Genomic DNA, 16,551 nt, shown 5'->3' with positions numbered 1-16,551 from the left:
TTCCTTCCTCTTCGTAGGACGGTGATTACAATGGACACCAGCCTGACCAGCTGGGGGGGGGGGGGGGGGGGAGTTTGGGGTGTACAATCGGCCCAGGGTCGCTGGACGCAAGAAGAATCTCGCCTGCCGATCAATGCACTGGAGCTTCGGGCGATTGGGCGGTGCCTCTCCACATGGTCACAGAGGCGTACGGTCAGGATCCAGTCGGACAACGCCACGGCGGTGGCTTATGTCAACCATCAAGGAGGAACAAAGAGCTCGGCTGCAGCACTGGAGGTCGCTCACATCCTGCAGTCGGCAGTATACATTCCGGCTGTAGAAAACTGGCAGGCGGACTACCTAAGTCATCAGATGCTGGACCAGGGGGAATGGTCGCTACATCTGGATGTGTTTCGGCTGATTTGCCTAAGGTGGGGCACACCAGATGTGGATCTTTTGGCCTCTCGGCTCACTCAGAAGGTATTTGTGGCCAGGGCAAAAGACCCCTGGGCGGACGTGTCATACGCGTTAGTGGCTCCATGGGGGCGTTATTGGCTGATTTATGCCTTCCCCCCCCGCTCAAACTCTTACCCCGTTTGCTACGCAGAGTGGAGGCCGAGGGGATTCCGGTGATTCTGATTGCCCCCAACGTCCTTGGTGTGCCAACTTAGAATGGTAGCGGATGTTCCTTGGCGGCTGCCGATGCGAGAGGACCTTCTGTCGCAAGGGCCAATATTTCATCCTGCTTTACCAACGGCATGGCTGTTGAAAGCCAGGGACCGAGGACTGTCGGATTGTGTAATCTCCACTATGCTGAGGGCATGGAATTCCTCTTCTCGGAAGATTTTTCATCATACGTGGAAGGCCTACATCTCCATGTGTGAGGAGATGGGGTGGCGCCCACGTACATATTCAGTTTCCTGGATCCTGCTGTTTTTGCAGCGAGGAGTGGCTCAGAAACTTGCTTTAAGCACCATTAAGTGTCAGATATCAGCTTTGGCTGTCCTTTTTCAGCGCCCTCTGGTGACTCATTCATTAGTGAGTACGTTTGTTCAGGGGGTTCGACATGTGGCCCTCCGGTTCGACCACTGCTGCCTCCGTGGGATTTGAATCTGGTGCTCTCGGTGCTTCAGTAACCGCCGTTTGAAAACATTAGGGAGATTCCCCTATTGACACTCTCTCAGAAAGTAGTCTTTCTAGTGGCTATTACATCTGCCAGGAGGGTGTCCGAGTTGGCGGCCTTGTCATGCAAGTCTCCCTATTTAATCCTCCACAAGGATAAGGCGGTGCTGCACCCGCAGCCTTAGTTTTTTTCCAAAGGTTGCTTCGGCCTATCATCTAGATGAGGACATTGTACTTCTGTCCTTATGTCCTCGGCCGTCACACCCCAAGGAGGTTGCTTTGCATTCTTTGGACATGGTCCGGGCTCTGCGGGTGTATCTGTCTGCTACAGCTCCTTTCCGGAGGTCAGACTGGCTGTTTGTATCGCTGGCTGGTTCGAAAAAGGGCCTGGAAGCCTCATCGGCCACCATTTCTCGGTGGATCAGACAGATCGTGGTTCAGGCTTATGCCCTGATGGGGGGGGGGGCATCCCCCTTTCCTGTCACAGCACATTCTACCAGGGAAATTGGTGCCTCTTGGGCTTTCCGACATCAAGCGTCTGTTTCCCCAGGTGTGTAAGGAGACGACCTGGTCGTCCTTTCACTAAGGTTGATGTGAGCGCATCTTCGGATGCTTGCTTCGGCCGCAAGGTTTTGCAGGCGGCCGTTTAAGGTGGCTCCTCTGTTGAGGAGTTCTTTTTGTTATGGTTGGAGTTTGTTTTCTTGTTGTTCCCACCCCTCGTTTTTTGACACTGCTTGGGAACGTCCCTAAGGTCAAGATTAAAGGTGCTGTGTCCGTCAAAGAACAAGAGAAAATAGGATTTTTGTACTCACTGTAAAATCCTTTTCTTTGAAGTTCATTGACGGACACAGCACCCACCCCTCCTATTTATGTTGTACTGCTTTTTGACGAACTGAGCTGCTGGAAGCAGAGTAAGGGGTTATAGCCAGTAGGACCGCCCTCTGGGTGGTACTGTGCAGTTTTGCTGTTTTTACATGTTCTGCCTAGTCCTCTCCTGAAGGTGGCAATATAACCTAAGGTCAAGATTAAAAGGTGCTGTGTCTGTCAATGAACTTCAGAGAAAAGGATTTTACTGTGAGTACAAAAATCCTATCATTTCTAAAAGCCCTCTGGAATCTTACATCAGCTGCAGCAGAGCACTACAGCCCGTGGCAGTAATGTAAAAATAAAAAATAGACTGCCAATGTAAGGAAGTGTAATGATTCTGAAATCATTAAAGCGGTAATAAACCAAAAAACAATAATATATATTTCAGCTTTCTTTTCGTAGGCTGTTTTCACCTAATGATCTGACCCTACCTATATTAAAATACCTCCCCCTTTGGATGAATGAGCACAGGGGGCATCTTTGAACAGCAGCATTGTCAATCTAGGGGGAGCATTCGATGCACTAGCAGATTTAGATACACTAACAAATGGAAGCTGAACTCATACTTTATAAGCAGTTAAAGCAGTTTTTTTTTCCTTTTGGCTCCTTTCAGACAGGCTTGTCAGTTTGACAGACTCCGCTTGCTCAGTGGGGGAATCGCTCCACAGATCTCCGCTGAGCAGGTGGATGACAGGTCCGTCTCCGCTCACTGTGCAGAGATGGACCCGTCAGAGTCCCGCTCTCCTCTATGGGGAGATCGGATGAAAAAGGATCACCTGACTATTTTCATCTGATCCGCTAGAGCAGTATTTCTCAACTCCAGTCCTCAAGTACCCCCAACAGGTCATGTTTTCAGGATTTCCCACAGATGAAAAGGCTGTGGTAATTACTGAGACCCCATTCACACAGGGACGACTTGTCAGGCGACCTAGTCGCCTGACAAGTCGCCTCCCGTTCTGTACTATGGAGCCGTTCTAAGGGGAGCGACGCAAGTCGCTCCGACTTAGAAAAAGGTTCCTGTACGACTTCGGGGGCGACTTGCATAGACTTCTATGCAGAAGTCGTTTTGCAAGTCGCCCGGGCATTCGTTTGCAGGTCGCCTCGCTGAGGCGACCTGCAAGTCGTGTTGCCCCTGTGTGAATGGGGTCTAAGGCAGTGAAACTGATCAAATCACCTGTGCAAAATAATGGAAAACCTGAAAAACATGACCTGTTGGGGGTACTTGAGGACTGGAGTTGAGAAACATTGCACTAGACCAGGGGTAGGAAAGCTGGGGCCCTCCAGCTGTTGCAGAACTACAAGTCCCATCATGCCTCTGGGAGTTAATTGTAACTGCCAGCCTTGCAATGCCTCATGAGAACTTTAGTTCAACAGCTGGAGGGCCCAAGGTTGCCTACCCCATGCGCTAGACAAATGGAAAATAGGATCACCATCCACCTGGATTTGGCGGACAGGATCCGATAGCAGCGGATGTCAGTGGACATGTCACCGCTGACATCTTCTGCCACATAGAGGTGAATGGCCGATCAGGTCCGCCTGAAAAACTGACTTAAGGATTTACATAAATAAAAGCAGATCATTGTAAGCACCCCTGCTAGAGTGCAATGGTTTGTCTCATCTCTGTAACATACATTCTGCTTCTTTTGAGAAACAGACTTACTGGCTGTGAAACCAAATGAAAATAGAAAAAAAAAAAAAACTAATGCAGCCAATCACGTCTAAGAATTGGCAAGCTGTAATCTAAGAAAGGTTTGATATTACTTTAATTAGTACATCATGCTTTAGTTCTAACAGACTGCCTAATGATTTCCAAAAATGTGTGCACTCCAGAGACTTGTCTGTACATTGGATTGTCAATCCTTTATGAGGAGAGTTGTTCATCTTCCTGGATCACTAAAGTGCTTTTTACATAGCCAGTTCTATTTTGTAAGATTTTTTTTTTCCTTTTAATGGCTAGATACTATTTTGTCTGTATGCAGAAACCTTCCCAGCTATGATTGCTCTGAGCAATTTTGCTGAATGTCACAGGATAGGACAGCGCCTGTGATAATCCTCAACCCCACAGCACCACTGCTTCTAACGTACAGAATTTAAGAGTGCCCTGTTCAGGCTGAATGCGATGGGCTGGAGTCTTATTCAACCTTACCAACTCTGTAAAGTATATACCTACCAATTAACTTTTCTTCCTTTCAGTCTGTTGAATATACCATGGTAAGCATTTTCAATCCTGTGCTGTTACATTGTTCCCAGCAAATCTCTGTCCGCTAAAAAAACACCTTATATGTAAGAGGTGAACATTTCTGTTTTTTGGGTTGTAACATGCTTTAAATTCACACTTTAGGAAGTCTGTGGAAGTTTAGTGCTATTCATTACAAGTATACATTAAACATAATAGGGTTTGGGATGGTCAAACCTGAGATGTGACCAGGGTGTAACCTTCCCTTCCATATATTTAACACCCAAAATCACATTCTGAGAGCTACCAGGCACTGGGTCCTTCACACCAATAACAATTTTTAAACGAAAATCACCTAGCGAACTAATCGGTTTGCACTTGTATTTAAAGGGAAGGTCAGTGAACATATGTGAATTGGGGGGTTTCAAATGTAAAAAAAAAAAAAAAAGGTGTTGATATTTTATAAATTGAGGCAAAAGCAAGAAAGTATTGCTAACTTCATCCAGCCAGGTGTTTTCCTTCTCCTGCCCTGGCCAAATGCAACCAATGAAACCATTCTCTGCATTTAGTTAGGCTTCATGCAATTCCATGCAAGCCCAAGCTTCTTAAGCCCCCCAATACGGGCCACATGTCATGCGGCATCAGCCAATTCAATAGAAACCGTCTGACATTTGGCCCATGTGTACTGCAGCCGGTTCGGCCAGCTTCTGTCGAAGGGGCATCACCAAAAAAGGTCTGGCGATCATTGGCAAAGAACGCTGAATGAAGTGTTCTGGCGAGGGGGGCTGTCCTAGTCAGAACACAATAGAACAGCGGGGGAGATCACTGTACTAACATCAGACTGTTAGTACAGCGGCTCCGACCTGAGCTGTTTTTTAGTTCAGCCCACTGAGTTGGGAAACACTAGCCGTGTGTACTAGGTTTTAGTCCACATGCAAATAGGATGGCTGATCCCATGGTTCATTCTTGGCTGCACCCAAGGATTCTAGGAATGTGCTCAGTGTTGTCTGTCCACCACATGGCACATTATGGAATGGACTTGATCAGCAAGATGACTGTAATTTTGAATAGTGATTGAAAAAACAAAAAAAAAACAAAAAAAAAACAAAAACAAACAACATGCATATTCACACAATGCAAAACAAAAAAAAAAGAACACACAAGACGGGTTACAGAAAAAAAAATATACATATATTTAGGTGGTAGCATTGTATTGGTCAGTACATTGGAGAGGAGCAGCCAGGCGACACTGGGATAGAAGGTCGGCGGGAGCTCTGTGCAGACTATGGTCAGGACAAGCAGTAAGGCATCTTAAATGGGGGGAGCAGGAATAACATGTAGCTCAGTCATCTCCAGCACATAGGTTTAGCAGGGCACGTTGATAGTCTCCTTTTGTGTCTTGCTGCAAAGACAAAGCAATGTTCAAGTCAAAAAATAATTTCTACACACAGAGTAACTATAAATGCTTCAATCATAGACCCCCCCCCCCCCCCTGCAGATACCACATGCAGTAGGATTTATTTATTATATTAACATACATTTCTACACCTGGTATAGTTAGTATAGGCTGCATTCCCACATGCACACTGCTTATGAATTTAGGTGATGTCCACAACAGGATCCAGAATGTTCACACAATGATGCCTGCAACTGAAGCCTTATATTGGATTACATAAAAAAATAAATAAATAAAATAAAAAAGGTGCAGGCAAACATATTGAAATGTTTTGCTGCCCTTAGCTAATAATTTTACCTGCAACAGCAGCATGAAAAACTTCAGCACAAGGTGGCATGCTGCATAAAGGACTGTTATCAGTGTGTAAGCAGCAATCTACCACTTACCAGCCATGTTAGAGCTGGAGTCTTGCAATCAGCAGAAGTGCGACCTTTACTATATTGCACACCTCAAGCCACGACTTTGTGCTAATTTTCCTTTCTTCTTTTTTCTGGCAGAAACTGGTTTGTATGTACCTGAATGAATATGCCTTACGGCTTAACACTAAACCAACAATAGTGCTGCTGTCTGAAAACTGCAGAGCAGACAGAAGCAAATAAATGAATGGGTCCCGTGACCTAGCCAGCTATCCTTAGTCCTGCAGTTTGCACTTGAAAATATCCAAATATGTGCCAGGCAGCTGGAAAAATTCTTATGCGAGGTCACAAAAAAAAAAAAAAAAAAAAAGAGTTGTTTCACACTTACTGAAATGAAGTAGGACAAAGATTTGTTATATTTCTTCTTGAATTCTGCCTTGATTTTAAGCAGGTCTACCTCACTGCGGGACACCATATTCCGGATCAAGACTTTATCTTTGGTGCCTTTTCCCTGGCAATCAAAATGTTACAGATTAATTCTCAATTGAATACTGACAATTCACAAAAGACAAACCTGCCTTTCAGTTCTAAAGTAGTCTACATAAAGGACAAATAAGGCATTCTGTTCAGAGATCTAACAAAACTTCTCTTTCTCACCCAGTGGGGGATACAGAAATGTATACAGCTCATAACAAGGTCACACTTGCTGGGAATCTGTGGCCGTTTTCCATATGGAAAACTGCAGCATTCTCTGTTATTTAGCAGACCTGCGCTAGCTTCTATTTCAGAGTAGGCACAGAAGCTGCCGCAGGTGGCATATACACCATCTGCTTAGTTATTGTGGCACACGCCACTCATGACAGTTTCTGCGCAGGAATCCCAGCCAATTCCCCTGTCTGTGTGAGTTATTTCATTTGTTTAGATCTCTGGGGATTGTGGTGTTCCTGAAAGTTTTTACCGGCTACCAGCGGTCTAGTTTTTTGGAAGTCCCTATGCCTTGCTTTATACTCTAAGCTTAAGCTGCCTTATCTCTATGTGGTTGCAACATCTGTTAGACACAAAAGTGGACCATCTCGCTGTAGCAGGTTAACCCAGATTACACCTCGCTAACCGTTCTTGAGATGTTTGTTCTGTGCCTTCTGAGGGTGCCCACATCTGCAACCTGGGATCCTCTCCTATGAGTTTAGCTCATCGCTGGAGTTCTAGCTTTACCAGGTGGGGCCAACTCCTCTGCCTTGTTGGCACGAATTTCTACTACAGCCACACAAGATTATGGCTGACCTATCCTCGGCTGCAGCTAGCTTCTGAACCATTTATCAGAGGGACCATTTTTGATTTGGAATCACTTCAACCTCTACCCGACAAGATTATCCATAAGGAGTCACAGTTTTCTGAATTAAAAGATTGTTTCAGCCAAATCTGAAGGATCTGCCTAGTAATTCTAATCTCAGGTGCTTCAGAGTTCCTGCAGCTGCAAGACCTTCCCTTTGCACTTACTCTTCCAAGGTCTTCCTCAATGGAGTTTAGAAACACTTTCACATCCAAGGATCCTACTGATCAGCAGTTGCAATCCCGCTTTAAAACCCAGTTGTTGCAGGGTTTGTTCGTCATTGTTCCAGCCCCTGCGTCAGTTCGGTCAGGGGTTGTACTCCAACCTGGTCACTGTTCTTTTTACCAGAGCAACCATCTATCCTCCCTTTAGTCCTGCAAGTCCAAAAAGTTTTGCATGGTACCCATCTTTTTTTATTTACACATGCTGGTAGTAGGAGGGGATTATACTGAGCTGGACTACAGTTTTTTTTTTTGTTTGATAGTATCTGGACCCCATGCAGTATAACCTAAGGTGAAAGGATTCCTGTGTCCATTGATGGACTTTAGGAAAATAATTTTACAGTGGGTACAAATTCCTTTTCCCTCCTATACTTTGATAAGAGTGAAAATACAGCCATACCAGAAAATAGCATTGCTCCAGGACCTAGTGCAGTCTGGTAAATACAAGACTTAGGATTTAATTAATGCACATACAGTTCATGTGTGTCAGATTACCATTAACATTATTAGTATGTTGTAGGTCAAACTACAGTAGAATAAGCACTGTTCTCATTGTGTTTTATGGGAAAACCTGGCTTGACTGAAACACCAGTGCAGTCACGGCTGATCAAAAGGGACTTTAATGCTTTACATGCCTTGCACAGAAAAAGGATGCAGCCCCTGAAATGGCAGCAAAGACAGAGCTCTGGATCTGCATGCTTGTTCCAGATCAAGTACTGAAGCATTTGAATCCATAGGTGAGCCAGGCATCTAGCCTTTCTGGAAGTAAAGCAACGGCAGCCTATGCATTTCTCTGCACATAGGTTTTCTGTTTGGGACCCTGTAACCCTGGACTTACCAATTTATTTGTCCAATTAAATGTTACACTTGCTACAAAATCAAGTAGAAGTCTGGGTTTTCTCACAGATTAATAAAATAGAATATGGTGTAAAGAGATGCAGGACTCATTTCCCTTCAATTATTTAAAGTTTGGAGGATAGGGTTGACCTTTCGTTCTTCTGAAGAGACTGAAATATTCAGTTGAAATGTTTACAATTAATTGTGAATGTTGCTCTTACCTTCATTGAGTCGTATAGCCTGTCTGCAAAATACAGGGGCTTGTTCTGAATACACTGCACTGTAGGAGAAAAACAATAAGGAGAGGTTACAACACCGACATATCAAGCTGGCCACATTGGTTCCTAAAGGAATCCAAATATTCAATAGACAAAAGCTGCAGGAAATGGATTGAGGTACATGGGATCACACCAACAGACGACATTAGGGATAAGATTTGGGTTCAGGTTAAACCCAGCCTGTTTGCCGTTTGAGGACCCACTGAACAAAATGGCCCAAATTGGTCACTTTGCCAGCCTGAATCACCAGATGGTGCAATATGGTCAGTCAGGGATCCGGGGAACATTATTGACCATATTTGATCAATGATGTCACTGGGGATAAACTGAACGAAGAACACTCCCCACTCCAGGTAAGGCAAGAAAGCCTAATGGAACCTGTGGATGTCCGCCCCGGCTTGCCTCCGTATGCAATAGAAAATGAAAGCACGGCTGCACACCACGACTGGTTTCCAAAATCCTTTATTGGACATCCCAAAGTGACACCACAGGACACAGGAGTTGCCTGGTAGACACGTTTCACACAATACAAATGTATTACCTTACGCGGGTGTCCGGGGGTATAGATCAAAGACTTCCAGTTGCCTTTAATAAAAGGTACCGGGAAGTCTTTGATCTATACCCCCCCCCCCCACTCCTGTGTAAGATAATACATTTGTATTGTGTGAAACGCGTTTACCAGGCAACTCCCGTTTCCTGTGGTGTTTGGGATGTCCAATAAAGGCTTTTGGAAACCAGTCATGGTGTGCAGCCATTTCTTCATTTTCGGTCACTGGGGATCCCCGGCGCTGTGATTACATTATTGTAGTGTAGTGCTGGGGATCTGTCATTTAGCGGCGGTAAACATGAACAGGAGTCAAGATTGGCAAGGATTTTACAATGCTAGGAGCCTTTACTGACAATGGACTTGTATTAGTGGATGAAGTGACTGACAACGTATTTACATCTGGTGACATTATTTTTTGTTTATTTTCAATGTACTCTTTGTGGGAATGGGTAAGTGGTACTAATGGGTTACTGAATGGTCGTCAGAAGTGCATTAACAATCTGTAAATTTAAAGGATACAAGTAAGTTTACTCATAAATTAAATATACTCACTATCCTCTCTCTCTTTTTTTTTTTTTTTGAAGGTTTATTTTAGTCAGCATTGTGAGAGAACAAATCAAAAGTAAAGGACCAAAAAATTATAAAAAAACATAAGGAAAACAAACAAGACAGTAACAAAATAGGTATACAGTATACCGACGTACCAGGAGTCGTCACTCACAACATAGGTAACAGACACAACAGAGAGGCCGAGAGCTGCCGCGACACTATTAAGCACAAGGGAACTCTCCTGCGTCAAGGACTTTCGGTCCCAGCTCACATAAAATTCTCCATTATCCTGAGCTATCATGTGACTGAACTCCTGTACACACTCCAAGAATATGGTCGTGGCCTTCACACCAGGTTCAAAGCTACTGAGATGCGGTGCCTGGTAGATCGATAGTGGATGGGGAACGATCAGCTAAGGACGATTTTTTAAATGTGGGGTCTGCCAACGCCAATAAGGCTATATCTAAGCTGGATGAGATTGAAACTTGTTGGTCAGTATGTTCCTTCCAGTTTGCCCAAATTGACTCAAACCTCTTGCATCTGTCTTTACATGTGGCAAGCCACTCCTCCGCCTCCATGATCTCCCTCACCTTCCGCATCCACTCCATTTCACTCGGGATTCGAGAGCTTTTCCAGTTAACTGGTATGAGGAGCTTAGCAGCACTGAGGAGGTGGGGGAGAGCACTAAGTTTATAGTGAGAGAGGCATATGGGGAACTGGAAGGAGAAAGCATTACGGAGCATTAGGAAGGTCTATCCCGAGGTCCTCCAGCACGTGTTTATGTATCATTTCCCAGAAAGGTAGGACAAGAGGGCTGGTCAGAGAGATAGGAATCATTACAACCTATGAGGCATCATCAGAATGGGAGTATTTTGAATTCTAACGATAGAGGGGGCTACACAGAATTTTATTTATTTTTTTCAGAGTAAACTTTCCACTTAACCTTCAGACTTAACATTCATTGAAATGTATGATTCAAAATTTAAGTAACTAAGAAATTGTAAGCATACAGTACCCAAGAATCATCTCTCTGTGTAGAGCAATGTTTATAGAATTTACTGATCCTCCTAATGATCATAGTTTAAAATCAGAGAAAACAACTTACCAAGATTAAGGAACGCATTCTCCAGGTCACCTTTCACTTCTTTCTTTATGCTCTCCTGCATGTCATATGGACTGTAGCTCTTGTACCTCTCAAACACTAGAATTGAAACAACCAACATTATTATATGATGGGAAAAAAAAAAAAAAAAAAAAAAAAAAAAAGCCAGATAGAAAAAAGGTAAAAGCAGCAGCACCCATCGCACACTGTTAGACACGCAGTTAACCCCTTGATTGCTCCTTGATATTAACCCCTTCCCAGTCAGTTTCATTATTACAGTGTCAGTGTACGGCATTATCACTGTATTAGTGTCACTAGCGATGTCAGTGTCAGTTATTGACCCTCCCAAATAGTGTCTGTTAGCGCCAGATTGCCCACCACACTATCAGTCACACAAGTCGCTGATTAGCGCCATTACAGTATAGCGTCTATAGCTGCGTAAATTCCAGTACATATACCATAGTTTATAGACACTAACTTTTACACAAACCAATTAATATACACTTATTGGGATTTTTTTTTTAACCAAAGACATGTAGCAGAGTATATTTTGACCTAAGATTTATGAAGAAATTTTTATTGGATATGTTTTATAACAGAAATTGTTTGGTCTTTCTGTATATAATAACAAAAATGAGTGGTGATCAAATGCCACCAAAAAAAAAAAAAAAAAAGAAGGAAGCGCTCTATTTGTGTGTATTTTTTTTCCTTCTCCATTTAATTTGCGTACAGTGTTGCATGACCGCGCAATTACCAGTTAAATTAGCACAGTGCTGAAAAGCAAAGAATGTTGTCATGTCATGAAGGGGGTAATGCCTTCCGGAGGTCAAGTGGTTAATTTGCGTTTTTTTTATATATGTATATGCCCGGAGTTCTGCTTTAAATAGCCAATGATGCAGACATGAAAAATGAATAAAAAGTCCACAATGTGGACAGCAGACAAAGGAGACTCAAGCAACATCTTACAGACCTCTGGGGTGAAGGTATTTGCGGTATAAGCAACAAAACACTCTTTCCTGCTATTTTCAAGTACACATCCTGACTAAACAGTGAACTAAGACAGCCAGCAAGACACCTGTACACATCACTTTACAACGTCCATGTACAATGGTCAGCTCTCAAATTAAGGATACAGAAAAGTACCTAAATATATTGATTGTGCTGTATAGTTGTGGGGGATTAGTTGGAAATTTAGGCTACTGACTAGCGGTGGGCTTTGTTCATGAAGGTACTATAAAGTTCCTTGTGGTGCCTACCATCTTTGAGATTCAAAACTACAATTGGACCAAATGCCAATACAGAAATGCCTCAAAACACTGGCTACCAGCCCATTTTAACCACTTGCCGAGCGAAAATGACAGCTACAGCCAGTTTAGGGAGGGTGTCATATGACGTACTCTCGTGATCCCGCCCACTGCAGCACGCTCTGCGATTGCCTTTTTCTTCAGACACAGCTAATCACAGGTCGGGTAAAGGGCCAATCCCAGCGGTCCTTTACCACGTGATCAGCAGTGTCCATTTACAGCTAATCACAATGTAAAACACAAACCGGTTATCGGCATTCATTTCCTCATGCTGACAGTGTGAGAAGAGGAGAGCCAGTAGGGGCTTGTGTGAAAGGGACATCTACACTGATAATCAGGGCACTGACCATCAGTGCAGTCCCAACAGTGCCGCCTCATCAGTGCCCATCAGCAAAGGAGAAAAATTGCCTGTTTGTAAAATCTTATAACAAACTGAAAAAGTTTGTAAAGGGGAAAAAAAAAAAACAAAAAAACACCCTTTCATAGTCTTTTTTAAATTTATTTAGCAAATAAAAAACCGAGTGGTGATTAAAATACCACCAAAAGAAATCTAATTTGTGTAACATAAAATGATAAAACTGTGGTGCAGTGTTGCATGACCGTGAAATTGTCAAAGTGTGACAGCGCTGAAAGCTGAAAATTGGGCCGGGCAGGAAGGGGGTAAAAATGCCCAGTAGGCAAGTGGTTAAAAAGCAAAGTGTCTTGCATTGGGCTTCATGTAAAACTCTTCAAAAAATAAATAAAAAAATAAATAAAAATAAATAGAAACTCTTTATTTCAGCATCATGGCAACACAGCATAAAAACCTTCCAAATGTTCACATTTCTAGCCTAACAGTCTACTTTTAAAGCTATGGGTACATGATCTATTTATTAGGGGAGGGAATATTAGATTAGCTGCTGTGCCAGAACATTAAAAACAGATGGGTTACCCTAAATAAAAGAGGCAAACTAATATTTTATCTTCCCATGTCAACAGCTGTAGGTCATGTTGGTTCTAGCACACTGCATATTGCCATTCATGTAACACTGGTAATCTCTAAAGCTGAATTGGTGCTCCTTAATTTTTTCTTCCTGTGAAACACTGCAGTGAAGTCTGGGCATTCAACCAAGACAGCTGATTGGAAGAAAGGCACACACCCCCTCTCCTCATAGCCAAAGACTCTCATAGGTGTTCTGTGACATGGCAAGCTGCCTGCAAATTTATAGCTCCCTCCCAGACAAAAACTTCAGCCTGCTTTTATCTCATGTGTGGGAGAAAGTCAGAAGCTATCAGGCTGATAACAGAAGAACAGAGCAGGAGACAGTTGGCGGGACATAGTGATTTGAAGAGAGATAAGAAAACACTGCAGAGCCCAGCTCAAATTTCATGAAACGGTTTACATCCACTTTAAGCGGTTTGTCTAGAGTTCAGCTGTAAGCAATTTGTCCCCCATGCTTTAAAGTAAGAGGTATCCAGCCTACAACATATTTCAAGGAAACCTTGTTTATTTTCAGCACAGTTTTATATGAACGCCATACCTTTCTGTAGATGAGAAATGCTTCTTTCGGTCATGATTGTAATCCACTTGCTTACATCTGTTCCCTTTCTCTTTACTCCGGCCTCGTATAGTTCCTGTGCCGCAATAGGAATTAGAGAAGGACAGAAGAATTAGAGCCCTGATTCTGGTTCTCGTGTTATGGAAGAGTGTGCAGTTGGGTACATAAGAAGTTACAATGAGTGTCCTGGTAGATCAGGGCAGAAGTTATTTAACCACTTCCCAACCGGCGTGCGCCGATGTACGTAGGCAGAATGGCACGGGCAGGCAAATGGGTGTACAGGTACATCCCTTTAAATTTGCCGCCGTGCCATCGCGTGCGCGCCGGCCGGGACCTCGGTGAGTCAGATCACGGGTCCCGCGGAGTCGATCGCTGCAGGGATACCTGCAATCGTCTCATGGGGAGGAAGAACAGGGAGAGGCTAATGTAAACAAGCATCTCCCCGTTCTGCCTAGTGACAGTGTCACTGATCTCTGCTCCCTGTGATCGGAGCAGAGATCAGTGACGTGTCACACACAGCCACGCCCCCCCCCCCACAGTTAGAAACACGCCCCCAGGACACACTTAACCCCTACAGTGCCACCTAGTGGTTAACCCCTTCACTGCCAGTGTCATTTACACATGAATCAGTGCATTTGTATAGCACTGATTGCTGTATAAATGACAATGGTCCCAAAAATGTGTCAAAATTGTCAGATGTGTCCGCCATAATGTCGCAGCCACGATAAAAATCGCTGATCACCGCCATTACTAGTAAAAAAAAAAAAAAAAAAAAAAAAAAATTTATTAAGAAAAATGCCATAAAACTATCCTTTATTTTGTAAACGCTATAACTTTTGCGCAAACCAATCAAGCGCTTATTGCGATTTTTTTTTTTACCAAAAATATGTAGAAGAATACGTTCGGCCTAAACTGAAGAAAAAAATGTTTTTTTTTTTATACATTTTTGGGGGATATTTATTATAGCAAAATGTAAAAAATAATGCTTTTTTTTTTCAAAATTGTCACTCTATTTCTGTTTATAGTGCAAAAAATAAAAACCGCAGAGGTGATCAAATACCACCAAAAGAAAGCTCTATTTGTGGGAAAAAAAGGACATCAATTTTGTTTGGGAGCCACGTCGCACGACCACGCAATTGTCAGTTAAAGCGACGCAGTGCCGAATCGCAAAAAGTGCTCTGGTTTTTGGCCAGCAAAATGGTCTGGGGCTTAAGTGGTTAAATTTAAACTCTCTACAAAGGCCAATATATCATTGTAAATATCTGAACCCATACTAAAATAAAAGCCATAAAAGTAAACCCGATTATTGGAGTTTCAAACTGAAGTTTCACTAGCTGGTGCACTGGAGAGGTGCTTTACAATGGGCAGTATAATTGGCCTGTTCACGTGGCTGGAGCCAACGGCCTCTCATCACTTACAAAGGATAGAAAAAATTACTGACGCTTTACAGATTGACACTTTAATATGACAAGTATATCTGTATAATCTATGATTGCTGCATGGTTTAAATGGACTTACCCTGGCATCCTGATCAATCTTCTCATAATCCACCACTGAACCATCCTCTTGCCTTTTACCCTGCATACAAACATACCAGATCACTGGTGATTATCTGGGGTTACAGTTCACAGAAGCAATGATACAAAAATTAGAAATTTTCCTGCTTCTGTTCAGTTCTGCTAAAGGCAAAGCTGTCAGAAGATACAAATGACACGCAGGAATCACCGCAATGGTATTACATACAAGACAGTGTGGTGAGAAAATACAATGCAAACCCGGTGTAGTAAGACTTCTACATTTATAGAATCCTATTATATTGGTATTCGTGATTATTTATGTAAAATTTACCGTTGGCCCATATTTATGCATTATTAGTGATAAAATAATCTATATAAACACTACAACCCAAATGTATAATTTCCTATCTGATTGGATATAACGAGATCAAACTGTTGAGAGGAATTACATATTTGATGAGAATGTATGTGACCATTAACATTAGATATAATCAATTCCAATTAATAAACTCTTCTCCAATCTGTGATAGTTCCTATTATCAATTGGATTATTAAAATGTTTGAAGTCACAACTGGTACTTGAAAAGCATAATCTATTAAATGGCAGGATGGGCAGATCATAAAATACCCTACAAATCATTCTCATCTGTAACCGACATAAGGGAATCCTTATATGCTCAGATGATGCAGGGAGACCAGTCTAAAGCATTAAATAGTGTGCCCGTGTAGGGGCACTTATCTAGGGGAAAAAAAATGAGCATAAACAAGCAACAGAATTTCATAAAATGTTTCACAGAGACGTTTTATTTATTTCTAATACCCTATGTGGTTGTTCAAGGACTGTTTCTTTTTCATAAAGTCAAAACATCCACATTCGCATACAGAGTGTAAATGACCCCAGAGCAAACATAAAAGCAAACTAAATAAATGTGTGGGATATTGGGCTCCTGACCCTCTGAAAATGCTCATTTCTGGGCTAGTATGCCGAAACAAAGGTTTCAGTTCTTCCACAGCAAGAATGTGAATCAGGAAAGTAGAGACAAAAGTCATTATCTATTAACAGGATACTTGTTCCAGAATTCTAGCTAGAGGATCAGTATGACAGCCAGGCAAGATCATTTTTACAATGTCTCAGAATCAATCACACACACATATTAGTAGAGCTGCACGATTAATCGTTAAGAATAGTTATTGCGATGTTTTCCCCCTTGCGATCTGGACAAAGTATTTCTTGATTCTTTCTATGCAGAGAATTCTCTCTGGTCTGCTGAAGCTGACAGCCATCAAATCAGTCAGTATCACAACATTCTTTAGCAGTGGAACTAAATGCTGGCCATACACTATACGAAAAATCAGCCAAAATTCAGTCATT

At 42.7% G+C, this 16,551-nt stretch overlaps 1 protein-coding gene across 1 annotated transcript in view; it reads right to left on the bottom strand.

Annotated features, from left to right (window-relative positions):
- Positions 1-5,313: 5,313 nt before the first annotated feature.
- The window catches only part of ANXA2 (annexin A2), a 38,939-nt gene continuing 27,701 nt past the window's right edge, over positions 5,314-16,551 (bottom strand). The window contains exons 8-13 of the mRNA XM_073619026.1: positions 15,181-15,240; positions 13,645-13,738; positions 10,824-10,919; positions 8,566-8,624; positions 6,345-6,467; positions 5,314-5,546 (exon numbers count right to left, since the gene is read on the bottom strand). Coding sequence (XP_073475127.1) covers positions 5,487-5,546; positions 6,345-6,467; positions 8,566-8,624; positions 10,824-10,919; positions 13,645-13,738; positions 15,181-15,240 — 492 coding nt within the window. The 3' untranslated portion in view covers positions 5,314-5,486. The remainder of the gene's footprint in view (positions 5,547-6,344; positions 6,468-8,565; positions 8,625-10,823; positions 10,920-13,644; positions 13,739-15,180; positions 15,241-16,551) is intronic.

Source organism: Aquarana catesbeiana, linkage group LG03 (genome assembly GCF_042186555.1).
Source record: "Aquarana catesbeiana isolate 2022-GZ linkage group LG03, ASM4218655v1, whole genome shotgun sequence".
Classification (NCBI taxonomy): Eukaryota; Metazoa; Chordata; class Amphibia; order Anura; family Ranidae; genus Aquarana; species Aquarana catesbeiana.
The sequence above is the reverse complement of the archived record's forward strand: the minus strand, read 5'-3'. Positions and strand labels throughout refer to the sequence as shown.